The 15,355-nt window shown below is 37.8% G+C and overlaps 1 protein-coding gene across 2 annotated transcripts in view; it reads right to left on the bottom strand.

Moving 5' to 3' along the window:
- Positions 1–670: 670 nt before the first annotated feature.
- Positions 671–15,355, bottom strand: part of MCM9 (minichromosome maintenance 9 homologous recombination repair factor) — a 48,981-nt gene continuing 34,296 nt past the window's right edge. For both annotated transcript variants that reach the window (XM_074580859.1, XM_074580860.1), the window contains 6 exons: positions 13,957–14,131; positions 11,879–12,081; positions 10,688–10,891; positions 9,134–9,216; positions 5,033–5,178; positions 671–2,856 (listed from right to left, as the gene is read on the bottom strand). In XM_074580859.1, coding sequence (XP_074436960.1) covers positions 1,302–2,856; positions 5,033–5,178; positions 9,134–9,216; positions 10,688–10,891; positions 11,879–12,081; positions 13,957–14,131 — 2,366 coding nt within the window. In that variant the 3' untranslated portion in view covers positions 671–1,301. The remainder of the gene's footprint in view (positions 2,857–5,032; positions 5,179–9,133; positions 9,217–10,687; positions 10,892–11,878; positions 12,082–13,956; positions 14,132–15,355) is intronic.

Below are 15,355 nucleotides of genomic sequence, written 5' to 3'. Positions count from 1 at the left end.
TACTATGACTACTGTTCTCATGATTTCACTCTATCACACCAAAGTACTTGGGCCTCGCCTCACACTACCTCATCTTTTGAAATTTTGCAGTATTTTAACTCACTTGGGTTTCAAGGCAGCTACTTCTGAATTTAAGCACATCAACAGAGAATCAGATCTTTGTGCTAGCAAGCCTCTCAAAGGATTTACTGTGCTGTAAGCAACCACTCCATTCCCTGTTTACCTTGCAGGTAATAAAAAGAATATTCTGTGGTGAATTCAAGTACAGAAGAAACATGGCAGGCAAGTCACTGAAAGAAATTTCAGGCTTACCTTTCTCTGTAAACATGTAATGCATTAGTAGATTAATTTCCCATTAGACAAATGAATGACATAGGATGCAGCATGCTACAGAAGATGAACTGCATATCAGATGCAGTAAAACTCTAATCACAATTAAAATCATCAGGTAAACATTATCTGAGTCAGAACCAAGCTACACTAGGGTAGCTCTTCACCATGCTGCTAGATTTGAAGTGTATCTTCTATGCCAGGGCTTAATGCCCACATTAAAGTTACCGTGGTTACTGAGGACTCCCATTCAATCACCTGAAATTTGTTCCTGGGCACTGGAGAACTGCATGTTTATTACAGAGTTGGGTTTGGATAAAATGACCCAGAATACAGACATAGATACCTGAACCAGTGTATTTAAAATTGAAATTAAAAGAAAAAAAAACAGAAACAAAAAGCTCTCGATCCATGTCTTCAACATCAGCAGCGTGACAAGGAGCACAGTAAATGCAGCAAAATTGTCATGATACTGATAATACAGAAATACCATAGCATGATGATAAATCACAATATTGCTAAGAACGCTGAAACAAACAGCATATATAGATGAACAAGATATAATGACATAGCTTTAGCATCATAATTTTTCTAACGTGGCATAGTCATTTGGAAGGACAATCTGAATCACATATAGTTCTAACCATTACATGAAATCAAGGATAACGGTCAATTAAGCCTGCTCTTCTGCAAGATTCACTATACTTTGGATATATGAACATAACCATACAAGTCTTCAGGCTACACCAGGTCAAACAAAATGGTCAACTGATAGAAGTCGTCTTGGGAAGAGCTTAGAAAACTAAAAGCTACTTCAGGCCTGCAGCATATGCAGTCCTTAGCTTATGCAAAGTATATGGCCCTTAAAGAAAGTATGTTCATTGGTATCAACAGAGGTCCGGAATGATTGTTTTTAAATGCTTTGCAAACTATGGAAGAACTGCATTTAAGTAATTTGGAGGACATACACGTTATGTGCTTGGATTTTTCCTAACCTCTTCATCCCAATCAAAATCTAATGTAGCATCATCTAGCTCTGCTATCGAGAAGAGAGATTTCTGTGTGACCACACTGGCTTTACTTGCATTTCCAAATGCGAAACTCTTCCTTCTGCTAGGATTGCTCACGTGGACCTTCAGCAATGGGCTATGGCTTTCCTTATTAGTATCAATCTTAATGGTAGGTGAGGTTTCCAATTTTGACTCAGGACGTGATGCAAAGGAGAATGTCGACAGTTTAGCTAATGTGCTGGAGCGCACCTTCCCTGTGCTTGGGCCACCAAGCTTCTCCTCTCCCTCCCTTTTCTTTTCAGTGGGTAGAGATGACACAGCATCAAAACTGACATCAGAGCATATTTTTACACTTCCTCTGATCTCTTTCCCAAAGGCCTGACTCTGTTGCTCTTCTCCCCCTTTATTATCAATTGACTGTTTTTCCAAACTATTTTTTCCTAAGCGAGTCAATGTCATCTTGCATTTCTCAGGGCGGCGGCATTCTTCTGGCAGTTGCTCTCCCTGGAGTTGCTTTCCAGGCTTAAAAGTAGTTCCGCTCTGAAAAAGAGAAAATTCTTCATTTTTCTTCTCTGAAGAATGATCAAGTTTTGTCCTTGGTCTGAAAGAAAACTTAGCTAGTTTAGCTGCTGGAGGACTTTCACTGTCATGGATTTCTGGCTCACCGGAACTTATTACCTTTTTTTCATTCACTACTTCACCTTTACTTCGTTTTCTCACAGAAATTGTTTCAGTTTTTGCTGCTACAGATACGCTGTTCTTTTCCTCCCCTAGCACAGAATCTGCATCACTTGAAAGATCTGCCAGGCCAGATGCGGGTAATACTGAAGGAAGGGCCTTTGCCTCGGGGTCCTGTGTACTTGTAAAGAATCCACGTGATTTCTCTGTGTGCAGTCTCTGCCAGCGTTTAGAAACCCGTTGCATAACAACTGAATCCTGCAAACTAGCACTTGATGATGCTGGGTCTTGGAAATTTGCTTCTGAAGAAGAGTTGTGTTCTTCAGCCCTTTTCCTGCTTATCTTGGAAACTTCATCCTGTTCCAAAGGAGCATGTAGGTTCATAGCTGCTAGTGACTCTCTCATTCCATTTCCCTTCCTTGGTATTGAAGCAGTTCTTTCTTCAGAACAGGATGTTTTACACAGGGTTTTTGAAGCCAGGTTATTTGGACAGATCTTGGGCACCAGAGAAGTTTCTTCAGCATCAGCGTTGCTCTCGTCCAGGCTGTCAAACCATGCCAGGCTGCCATCATCACCTCTCTTACTACGTTTAATCAAGTGTTTTGTGCTTTTGTTATTACCATGTGCTGGGTTGCACAAGGGTTCTAGATGTATATCCCCTTCACAGTTGCCTTCGGGCAAAGGCGGCTGTGGCCTGGAGTTATTCTCTTGTTGATTTGAAGGTTCTGACTGAGGCATTTGCTTTAATGGCTCAAATGTATCCTTGTCCAAGCATCTTGTAGTAGTACTGAAACATGTGTCTTCAGGCCGCGGCTGGCATGAATTTTCCTTTTGTAATCTATGGAACGAAAAAAAATTAAGCAACAGTAATTTGTATTTCTTTTCTTTTTGTTTCTTTATTGCATTAGTGATGCTTAATATGTATGGATGGTGAAAAGCTACAAACAATATAGGTCACAAAAGTATGTTATTAAGTTTCACAGATAGCTCTGAAAGCTGGTGTTGCAGTCTGTGATCTTTCAGCACCTTCTGCAGCAAGTGGCAGAATTTAGTGCCCTCAATAGAAGACAGGCAGATGGACAGAGAAAGCAATCACATAAACTTAATTTCCTTGGGAAACCAAACAGAAAAAAAAAAACAAACCCCAAACAAACAGTTTTGCACTACTTACAGCCATTGCTAGAGTCCCTTAGGGATTATATATTCTGTAAGTATATCTTCTAGAACAGGAACATCATTAGATTTCATCCTGAGCAAGGCAAAGCCTCAAACAAGTTATCAGAATGGAAAACCTAGGTAATACTTGGAATAATGGTTGCTGGTGGTTTTCTCTCACAATCACTATGGACTCAACACGTCAAAACCTCCACATGATAGAGTGAAAGCATCTCAGATCTTAATTATCACTGTCTGTGGCTATTAATATTCTCAGGGCCCTCCAAAACAACAAGGGTGCTAGAATGAGGGTTACCTCCAATCTCAGTATAGCTGACATTCTGACTGTTGTACCTAAATATATAATTTCCAAGGGAGATAGCATTCTATTTTTTGCTAAATAGTGATTCTAACCATGAGTGAAGAGTAGCCACACTCCATCCCCAAAGTGACTGCATTAGTATAGGTGAAATGATCCCTACGAATTACAAACAGTTCCTGTGCTGTATGAGAGAGAAAACATTATATTGATACGTATGTTTTAGAATCATTACTATAATTATTTACTAATATGCTTATTCGTAGAATTTTGATGGAAAGTAGCAGGAATTGTCTGACTCATCAAGAAGGGCTGAAAGATACATGCTTGTTTTATTAAAATATAGCTCAGGGGGAATGCACGGGACAAGTCTTCTAATACAGAATAGGTTGCTTTAAAGAGGACAATCATTTAGTATTCTCTAAACTGCTTAAGAGGGGAAAGAAGAAATCAGCTCAATTTGCAGCACAGAGGATTCAGTAGGATATTGGGAAAACCTTTATGAGCATTAGGATGGAGCAATAACGGAAAAGACTACCCAATGGCAATGGAAAATCCTTTTCATTAAAGGCAGAAAACACAAGCCCCTGCCAGAAAGGTCACACACAGACCTGATCCTGTCTATCCTGTCTTTGTATTTGATCTCCCATCCCATCCTACACTTCTATCATCCCTTATGAACACCTCTGTTTTAAAAATGGCTTTTGTCTGTCTGTTGGAGATATCCCACTTTCATCTGCTTTTATTGCCTCTGTGGTTATTTAAGATGTCCTTACTATGAGTTACAAAGTAAGTCTGAAAAATATTTAAAGGAAAAAGTGTATCTTCCCAGCTGTTCTTGTTCCATTAGTTTTGATAACATTAAGCTTTTATCTTCCTTTAACAATAAGAAAGTACGAGTTTCTTTAAGGCCTAATCTCATTTCAGGAAACAAATGTTATTTTTTTGTATTTAACTTCCTTCCAATCCTAGTGTTTTTCTCTTAGCCTCAGTACATTAAAAGTTTTCTATTAATAACAGCAAATAGACTCTCCAAATATTGTTGCAGTGAACTGAAAACTAGAGAGGAGACAATGAAAATTCCGGCGTGTAAAAAAGAAAAATCACCCAAAAGAACAGAACTTTGATTCAGGCTTGTATTTTCCCTTAACAGAAAGGGAATGAACCTCACAAGACCAACACAAAAGAAGGCTTAAAAAATATGAAGCAGATACGCTGTATTTTACCAAGCAAGTAACAAAAGGTTATATAAAATTACTTGCTCAGCTACAGAATCTGGCATTTTGACCCTAAGAAGCTCTGCTGAAACTTATCTGAGCATAGAATTGAAATACGAGTTGGGAATTGTTTGTAAATTCCATAACCCAGGGGGAGAAATGATCTCAGAGTGCTACTTTAAAACAATCTCCCTGTTTATCCATGACCTCTAAAGAAATGTCCCTTCACAATGTCAGATTCTATTTTTAGACCCTCTACAGATATTATTCTCAAACAATTCTTTTTTGTTATTGAATTATTTTGTTACTTTGCGTATTACAACCTGTCAAGTCTTTGTAGTTCTTTGTCCAGAAGATCTTGCAGCTCCAGTCGCTCCAATATGAGTTCACACTGTGTTCGGTACTGGGCCATTGGATTTTCTGGAAATGAGGTGTGTAAGGCATTGATCCCTCCGAGAAGTGCACCGCCCTATGTCACCAAAGAGATTAAAAAAAAAAAGGGAAGCTATCTTCATTATTCAGCACCAAATTTAAACAGAGACCATTTTATACAAAACTGTCCCTTAGATATTTTAAAGTTTAAGGTAGCAACTATTTACTGAGTAACTGTATTCACACAAATAATCCTATTAGGTCTCCGCACACAGGCAAAGTTGCTCATACACAAAAAGCAATTATATGATCAAGCCTGCAGTTTACTGGTACTGTTTTTTTTTTTATTTATACAAAAAATGCAAAGTCCACCTAAGGCTTGAGAACATCATGACAAAAAATGGAACTGAGGATTAAAGAAGTTTTCCAATACCTTGTAAAAATTCTGCCCATGTGAGCAACTTTCATAACTGAAGAAGTTGTGACTGCTAAAAGTTTTCATTAGCTTTGCCTAATTATTTAACTGGAAAGACCTGGGTATTAAGGCTTGTCAACACAGGGTAAACTGACCGGCAAAAGTATTTCTGAATAGCTCTTTAAGAGCATCTAACTATTCGGGAACAATTCCAGAGAGCAAGTGATTTTAATCTGGAACAATATTGCTGTGCCTTGTGAAAATGAAGTAGATTTTATTTGGAACAGAGCATCTGCACAAAGTGATTTGTAAAAAGGATTGTAAAAAGGAAAGTCCAGTCTCTTGGTTAGGACAGTTAAAAGCAGCCACAGAGAACTAGATTCTATCTCTGATGCCAAGTTCCAGTTCTTGTGATTCATAATGAGCCAGTCAAGCAAAGGTTTTGAAAGACAATAAATCTGTAACTGGGATCCTGATGTGGTATGTGCACCATTCAGCTCCAGATCACAGAACAGGAATAGCACCATCCCATCGCTTCACAAGGACTACGTGAAGATAACTGAATTGGTATTTCTGAAACACTCAAATACACTGGAGATGAATTCCACAGAAAAACACATAAAGAAATCGAGAATTCTACCTTTAGACAGCAGGTAACAAACAAAACATTGTGCAAAACAGACAAAGGACAGTTGCTTTGGGTTTGAGTACTGTCAACCTGTGACCTAAGGATCCAATGGAAAAAAAAGGAATACATGATTATATATCTTGAGATATACGCCCAAGGCGTACAATTACGTCTTGTCCTCACTGACTTTTCAGTGCTCTACTTGGCCACCACAAAGAGCTTCTTTTACATGTTCCTTTGTGTGCGTGGGTGTGAAATTCTAAGTGGGACAGGACTGAATTTAAGGTATCTTATGAAGTTTCATTCCTGGGCTGGTGCTTACATCTCTGAGATATCTGCCCCTCTGAGACTCTGAGATATCATTTTGCGTAGAGCAAGGTAGCCATATGACAAATCCACATGCTGTGGAACTGAGGGCAGAAGATCTAGAACAGAGAGAGAAAAAAGAAAGTATTACAGGGAAAGTTAGCAGAAAGGAAGGGTGTAAAAGTACCTAAGGATGGAAAGACAAAATGTAAAAAAGGAGTAAAAGGAGAGGGGTTGGAAAGGGAATAACATAAGGATGAAAACATGACCAAGAGAAAGAGAGACAATGTTAACAAAGAGGAAATGAGGCAAAAAAACCATCAAGCCAGGGGGGATTAGAATATCCTCAAGACAAAGTAGGAAGGAGAAAAATAAGGGTGAATTAGAGGACAAAACCAACAAAAAATCCCCAAAGAACTAGGTTAGTGATGAAAATGTGACAGTCCTCCTTCCCAAGAGGGCTCACAAGAAGTATCTGAACACCGACCCGAGAACTGTGAACTTTGATTTTATACCAGCAAGAACAGGGCTTTCTGTAGAAGTTGCAAAGACAGTGTTGAAGACAGGAGTTTGCTGAGCTGAAAGGTGGCAGACAGTACTTCAAGAATGACACTGGTACTTCCCCATTTACAACCTCATTCTACAGACTAACAATTAGGCAGGAAACACAGGATGTATCTATACATTAAGTTTTTTTTCTTCTAGAGAAGGAATCAATTTCTGAAAATAAACTTTTGCATATTACTTCTATTTTTTTAAATAAAACAAATAATTTGCTTCCTTCAAAAAGAAACTGCTTCAGTGACTCATTTATACTTTCCAGGAGGAAAGTAAAATTTGGTCTTAAATACCAGATCTCAAATTTGCAGATTCTTAGCAAAAATTAAGACATTTGCCTGCTTGCTCATAAGAAGTGAAGAGTGGAGCAAATACGATAAGCATACCAACTACTCCCAGGTAGTCTTCGGCAGCCGTAATTCAGGCAAATTTCTCACTGATTCTTATTAGATAGATGCTTGTTATGCAAACTGCAGCCCTTGAGGGCAGGGCTGTATAAATATGAAAAAGTGACACACAGTTAAAACAATTTTTTTTTTACATTTATTCGTGCTGATGAGGTAGAGAGACACACAGATGACAATACGCATTCATTATTATTATGTACATACATTACACTTCTTGCTCTGTTATGAAAAAAAATGAATATTTCAGGTTTCTGATATCCAAAACCATATTGCTGTGAAACCACTGTCCCATCAAATTCCCATCTAGTTAATTACAGGTTTAATTACAGTTAATGAACACTTATGTGATATCTTCTGCTGTTTCAACTGGATATATTAGTACAGCTTCTTATTTTAAATTAGATGCAGTGCTGTCATTGAAAAGCTGAGCTCTTCAAAACAGTGCAAGATGGATTGCAGCAGACAGCGAAATAATCTTTTGCTACTTAATAAGGTCAGGCCCTGTAGTATTTTTGAGACAAATTCCATTTGCTACACTGTGCAGTAGATTATCCATGGCACAAACTGCAATTAGTCTCTCAACCCTCACTGAAAGAACAAGGGAGATCGCAAATGCCTACCTGCCATATGTGACTTTGTGCATCTATCCTGAAGAGCTTTATCTCTGAAAAAGGAGCATATCTACTCCCGCATAGGTCTTTAAGGTCCATTGAGCTAATAGGTGCTATATAAAATTGTTTTAATTTGAATATATTCATATCAACCTATACAGAGACACAGGAAATGCCATTTTGGATCAGACCAGTCATCTGTGCAGTGGAGTACACCATCTCTGACGGAGCCAAACCCAAGTATTTCAGACATACTAAAAAACCCCATACATAAAACTTTGGATAATCTGTTTATGGTATTTTTTTTTCTACTCCAAAGCATGAAGATGTACTTCTCTTAAAAGTATTCTATCTGAAGTAATAGCATCTGTACTATTTTCCACACTTCCATTAAAAAAAAAGGCTCTATCATATTCACATTCCTTTTATTAATTCTAAATGTGTTGCTTTTCTTTATATTCAACATCCTGATAATGTTACAGTAAACTGCCCTTCCACATTTTTAAATGCTTTTTTACATAGAAACGTTACACAAATCCATGTGATACTTGTAATTTTCAGGGCAAGTTTTGGAGTATTAAGGTTTCTCAGAATAAAATTACTCTTCTAAAAGTTCTGAGTTTTAGTATCACCACCAACATATTTTAAAATGAACTCATAGCAAAATAAAGTGTAGGTCTTGGGAACCATTCAAAACTTGCTCCAAGAAAAAATTTTGTTCTCTCATACCTAGTTAATGAGTGATAAGATAACATCGTGGAAGGAAAACCCATCAGAGGCTATTAAACACAGCGATATAGACACAATTTCTGGCTTAAAAGATCTTTAAAATGTAGGTTATCAAAAGTCAATAGTACACCAAAACTTCACTTGGACTGCAAAATCTATCAAAAAAAACTTACCAGGCCTTTATCATCAACCCAGATTTTTCAGTGTAATCTCTGTTTAAGGATTTTAATAATCAAGATGGACTAAAAATGACTTGTCAAGGTCTCTGATGACCTATTTTCCATGAGTCCATGAAACCCTCTCCAAGGAGACGAAGGGAGCAGGCATATTTCTACATGATAAACTGAATCCCTTAACTGTGGTATTGCAGCAATGGCAAGATGTGCAAGAAACCTTACCTGCATAGAAGATTCCATCACCGATACCACAGTTACAGCATCTTCCAAAGTCACAGTATCCCTGAACATCAACCGGGCATGAGCTATCAAAAATAAATGGGCATTGAAAGCAAGCATTACAAAAGTCAAAAAGCAATTTTTTGTACTAGAAGCTCCTCAAACACTCATGTATAGGCCTAACTTAAACATTAATATAATCCTTTTCATTTTAGTGTCAATTTCAACAGCAATTGGAAGGCTTAGTTTTCCTAGTAAAGAATGTACTGTGACTTCTGGATTACAGTTACGGTGACAGTTCGAATAAAAATGCTCAAAATGCTAGAGTTTAAAAAATGGAAAGTGCTGGATGTCACAACAAAGAGCATGATATGAAACATCCCTATCTATATAGGTACTTGGCACCACCATAAAATAAAAAATTAAGTCTAATTTTCATCACAGGTCAGAAGAGGCTCCATTTCCTCCAACTGGTCTGTGTCACAAATTTAGTATTATTTAAAATGCTTTTCTCTACAATAGCATCATTTTTATTTCCTTCCTTCTCTTAAGTCAGCAAAACAAAACTGATTTTTGTAAATGGATATAACGCAAATAATATACCACATGAAGTTCTCCTCCTAATTGGCTGTGGAAACACATAGTGTTCTTATTCAGCAAAGGAACACAGGTTAATTAATACCATCTATATAATACTTTGAAGGAAAGGAATGCTACTAAGAGCCCCAATCGTGTGAATGTGTAAGAATGGAAGAAACACAATGTGAAAATAACATGTGGATCCCTAAAAGATATGAATGTGTTTCAGTTAAATAATTTTCCCCAAAAATGGAGAACAAAAGATAAACATCTGATGCAAGAAGCATCACATTGCTGTCGGGCATATAAAAGCATAAAGACCATTTATTATTGTTATACAAAAATATAACACATTCTTTTAAATTCATCCTGAAAATATTTGATATGCCATTTTATAAAACAAAATCACGTTAAGACAGAGACGTACTGCTTCCTTTGGTTTTGTTCTTATAAATGAAATATGATTTGAACTCAGAGTTGGAAATGTTGAAGTTGTATTGCAAAACACAGACTCGATTATTGATCTTAAGAACTTAAGGAAACAAAACTGTGTTATTTTTGATGTTGTATTAATTTTAGGATAGAAGCAAACACTTGACACCTTTCCTCAAGCTGAATAAGATGGCAACGTAGGACTCAAATGAAGTCAAGTAAATACTCAGGTTCCTTTTCATAAAGACACATGACTTCTGAGATTTTTCTTTTGAATGTGATTTCTTCCAGTGGTTTTAGTTTATATGGGTGTCAGAAAAGGAACACTAAAACCGATTTTGATAATCTAAATGCAACACCCTTTCCCACATTCAAAATCTCCAACCCCGTTTCTTTAGATTAGAAAGATAAAACAATACAAGAATCACCTATCCCTACCTCTACAGAAAAGCTGCTACTCTGCTTACTAGATATAATTATACTCCTGATCTATTCATTTTATAAAGGTTAATTGTTAGCCTAAAAATAAAATTGCCACGGCCTTACCTTCTGCAAGGCGTATCAAACTCTCTAGTAAGCGAATGGTAGTTCGGGCAGCATTTCTGCAGTCACTCTGCCGCTGCATTTGGTAGTAGCGTACAAGGATCAGGTTGCTCTCATTGGACAACTTTGGCTGTATGCTTTTTATGAGGCAGAAGTAGGTTTTCATCTTTTCCATGCTCCAGAGCTTTTCTGATTTGCTTGGGCAACCTGTGTAACAACTGCCTAGTCAGTAATTCTGTAACAGCAGACATCAAGCTTTTCCTAAGAACTCCTGTTAAATAGACAGGTTACTACAAAGGATGTATTACTGTATTTTGGGGGCATGACAGGTTGTCTATACACTAGTCCTCAAAGACTTGGTCAAATTCCAGTGTGGAATTTTACACATCATCCAATCCCTCCTCTATGAAAATCCACAGTAAAGTCTCCAGTAATTTCAACAGAACTGCTGTCAGACTCACTGCCCACCAGATGGTACAGTCAGTTCTAAGTGCTCTAGTATTCCTTAAAATGTAAAAGGACACATGAATGTGTGTACCTCCTCTGGCCATTTTACCTACTTTGTAGGAGCCAAAAGCTACCTGCCATATTCTGAACATTTTTTGCAGGGAAACATTTTCAGAAGGGAAGGAAGCTAGCTGAAGAAATTTCCTCTAACCACTTCTTCCATAATGGGGATCAAAGTCATGTTCCTAAAGTGGATGGAGAAGGGGACAGTTAAAATCAAATCACACTGCCTTCCTCAATTCCGAACACAGAGCTCCACTACTGTTCATTCTTTGAGGCCTGCAGGACACGCAGCTCAGATTTGTTCTGCCTGAATGAAGTTTCCCATGAACATCATCTACAATTGCACTGTGTGTAGGATCTGCATATCGAGCAATGTAAACATGCAAGATGGAAACTATACACTCACTGAGCAGTCTGGGCCAAAATCTCTTGTAAATCATCATAGATTAAAAGTATAGTGTTCTCAGCTCACACCTATTAATTAATTAGTGATCTCTATCTTATTCCTACTGGAAAAACAACTATACCACAGGAAATTACCATAGCAAAAATGCAAACGATTAATATGAAAGACTCAAGAATAACAAACTAAACTGAGAGGTGGGGAAATTAAAAACAAACAAACAAACAAAACCCCAAACAACAACCCCCAAACACCTTATAATATAAAAAGACTACTCTTACCTTTATTTTGCAAGATGAAGGATGAAATGATGCGGTCCCATTCCTCATTCTTTGTATCTAACAATACTAAGACCAGATCAAATCTGCTCAAGAGGGGACTGCCAAGAGCTATGTTGACGGAGACAGACTCATTAGGGTCATAATGGCCTTTTGGGTTTGTTGCTGCCAGGATAGTTGTCCTTGTATTAAGCTTGCACACCAAGCTAGAGAAAAGTACAGTGAACATTATAGTTGAATGAAATTGGGTAGGGGAAATGATTCCAAAGTGTTAAGAATTATCACATTTTTATGTTCTAAAGAGTACATCTTACCTTGAAAGACCATAAGAGCTAAACAAGATACACAATTATTGTATTAATATATATTATATACACAGCATTTCTCAGAGCAGAGAATAGCAGCTAGACAGAGAGACAGTGATGTGGATATCAAAAGTAACTCAGCAATATTGCCATGAGTAATCTCTTTATACACCTAGGTCCTTAAATGGTGAAAACCAACATAACTTTTCACAAATAACTATTACTCTGATGATTTATACAGTACAGAAACTTTTTTTTACAATGGAAAGTAACATTTTAGCTTAATTCACATTTTAATGAGAATGCTATTAATAAAATGAAATATAAAGGTACGTTTTATTTCTGTGTGTAAACATGTTATGAATATAAACCCAACCAAACAATGACGGCAGCCATATCAACGGTTTCTCCACAGATATAGCCATTTTCCTCTCTTAACCATGCTATCCTGGCATGTGCTTTTAGATTTTATTCTAGTAGTCCAAATGTAATCTTTTCGGTTAAGGCAGCAGCAGAAGCATTCTAACTTTGGTTTGCCACTGAGCTATTTCTAGTCAGCTCCTGAGTAACTGCCGCCTCACATCCAAAGTTCTTCTGTAACTGAGAGTAAGGACCACAGATCTTCTGTTAGCTTATACCCAATGGGAAAAAAATTAAATATTTATCTCCCATGCACCAAAATAAGACCTTAAATTAACAAAGTGCTTAACCTATCTGTTTAAAGTTATTACTCAAAAAATCCTCATTATATGTAGTCCTTAAAAGTGAGCAACTGAGACTATATGTGCAAGTTCGCAAACTGTGTTTTGGGGTCTACAAAACCCAAGCAACTGCAACAAGGAACCAGGCTAAAACACGTCACTGTCTTACTAAGTAGACAGAACCACGTTGATTCCAAATATTTGTCCCCTGCTGCATTACTGGCAAAGGCTAGTAATCTCCCTGGTGAGAGTGACATTACTTGTCTGCTGTCTGCCAAAGAGGGCACCGAGAGCTTTGGTGGAGATGCTCAGAATAAAGAAAGAACATGATCAGTTAGACGGGCAAGAAGATGTGACTGGAGCAAGAGCTGAGTTGAAAGTGACAAGGATGAATATGGCAATGGTGATGCCTTTTGAGCAGCAGAAATTTCAGCCATACCAGCCAGGAAATTATTTGGGCCTGGACAAGAGCTGTGTATGACTGACAGAATGAGATATGAGCTCAAAGATCAACGTGGTGGTGGTGGGAATAGCAGATCTGAACACACACTACTTTGACAAAGAAAGCGAGGAACTGAAGGCAAGCAGGCATTTACATTTATGCCATGCCCAACATATAAAATTCAGCAGCCTGGAAATTTCTTGTTCTCCTTTTGTTACCATGCGGTATTACTGGATTTTGGAGAAATGAAGTCCTGCTTTTTGAGTTCCAATAAAAAATTCACAAAGTTCCTCATTTCACATATGACTGTTGTTGCAGCAGTTATTACTTGCAGCAAAGAACAAGAAAAAGAACACCAAGTCTTCTCAGGAAAGTGCCCTGGCCTACAGCGGTAGATTGAAAACCCAACAGTGAAGAGGGTACGTATCTATTCTGATCGCTTGCAACCTCTGGTCCAGTGCACTGTCCTTTGAAATGTTGACTTGTCTAGTTTAAGAATATTGCTGAGAACAAAACTATTAAGTACAAAAACCAAAACAGATACATTTAATCACCATGACAAACCTCCCTCCAACTTATAAGTACAAGAGAAACACCTTATGTTGTCTTATCACATGTTAACGTGCCACTTACCCTGCCTTTGCAACACTGATGGTTTGTTGCTCCATTGCTTCATGGATACTGGTTCTGTCATGTTCTTTGATACTATTGAACTCATCAATGCAACACAGGCCTCCATCTGCAAGCACCAGTGCTCCAGCTTCCAAGTTCCACTCCCCAAAGTCCTTCACAGCAGTCACTGTCAAACCTGCAGAATCAATTACTTCAGTCAGTCTTTTCCTTAAAATGCAGGAGTGCACCTGAGTGAAAGAAAAGGACTCAGCACACCGGCTTTGTCATGAACAGAAGGCAAAATAGCAGGTTAGCTCCACCACATATATCTACCATGTAACTCACTTTATACCTACCAATAAGAAATCCCATTAGCATTCGTCAGGTTAGACTGGATCTGTGGAGCAGATTCTGTTAAGCCTCCCATGTTCGCCAGTGACTTGTTCTCAAACTTTGTTAATTGAACAACAGAGATTAGTGTAAGAAGACTAAATATGCCAGATCAAATTGAAAATTAGGACAAATGCAAAGATTGCAAATCTATGGAATGGACCCATTCAGCTCCTCCTCCCCATCAACTACTAAAACAGGAAAAAAATTTGGAACTGCAAAACAAAGTTTGAAAAAAAATATTATTTCAAGTGTCTTTTAACTCCTGGCCCCAGGAGTTAAACCCACCTTAAACTAAGGCAATTAAATTTCTTTATGAGATTTTGGGTTCCTCTAAGCATTAAGCAAAAATGAAAATCCAAAGATGTCCAAGGATGAAATGGAGAGGAAAAAAAAAACCAGCAAAACAAAAGATTCCCAATAAATCTATACATGATACAACACTGGGAGTACAGCAGGTCAGAAACTGTACAACTGTGAAACTGGTCACTCATTATCAAGTATGTGCAGCTCCTTTCAAATCTTCTATTTCCTATTTCCCAGCTTCTCTCCTATCTTTAGCCCTCTGTTTTCACTCCAGTGCTCAGCTCAAAATATCCTAGTAGTTGACAAGCTGTGACCAGCCTAAAATCTCCTGGAATGTTATGCAAAACATGCCCAAGAATCCCTCCCCAACTTCCCTTGGTTCAGGTAGGAGAGGCTGCTGAGGCTGCCTCATTGCTGTGCAGTAGTCATTTGTTCCCAAATAGCCAGCAAAAAGATACTGGAAATATGTTTTCTCATAACATAACGTGTATTTTAGCTTGTTGTGAGGAATCTCCTCCACTGTGTCCAATCTTTTCTTGTTTCCTGGACTCTGCACTGAACAACTCCGGCAGTCAATCGTATAGCAGAATTATAAGAAAGCAGCAAAATAACCTTTAGCCTTGTGTCAGATATATGGAGAATGCTATTGAAAAGTGGAGAGAGCAATAAATCAGGCAAGTATCAGATGATGACATTTCTTCATAAATACAAACTAAAAGCATCA

This window comes from Larus michahellis, chromosome 3 (genome assembly GCF_964199755.1).
Source record: "Larus michahellis chromosome 3, bLarMic1.1, whole genome shotgun sequence".
NCBI classification, from domain to species: domain Eukaryota; kingdom Metazoa; phylum Chordata; class Aves; order Charadriiformes; family Laridae; genus Larus; species Larus michahellis.
This window is presented reverse-complemented; position numbering and strand designations above follow the sequence as displayed.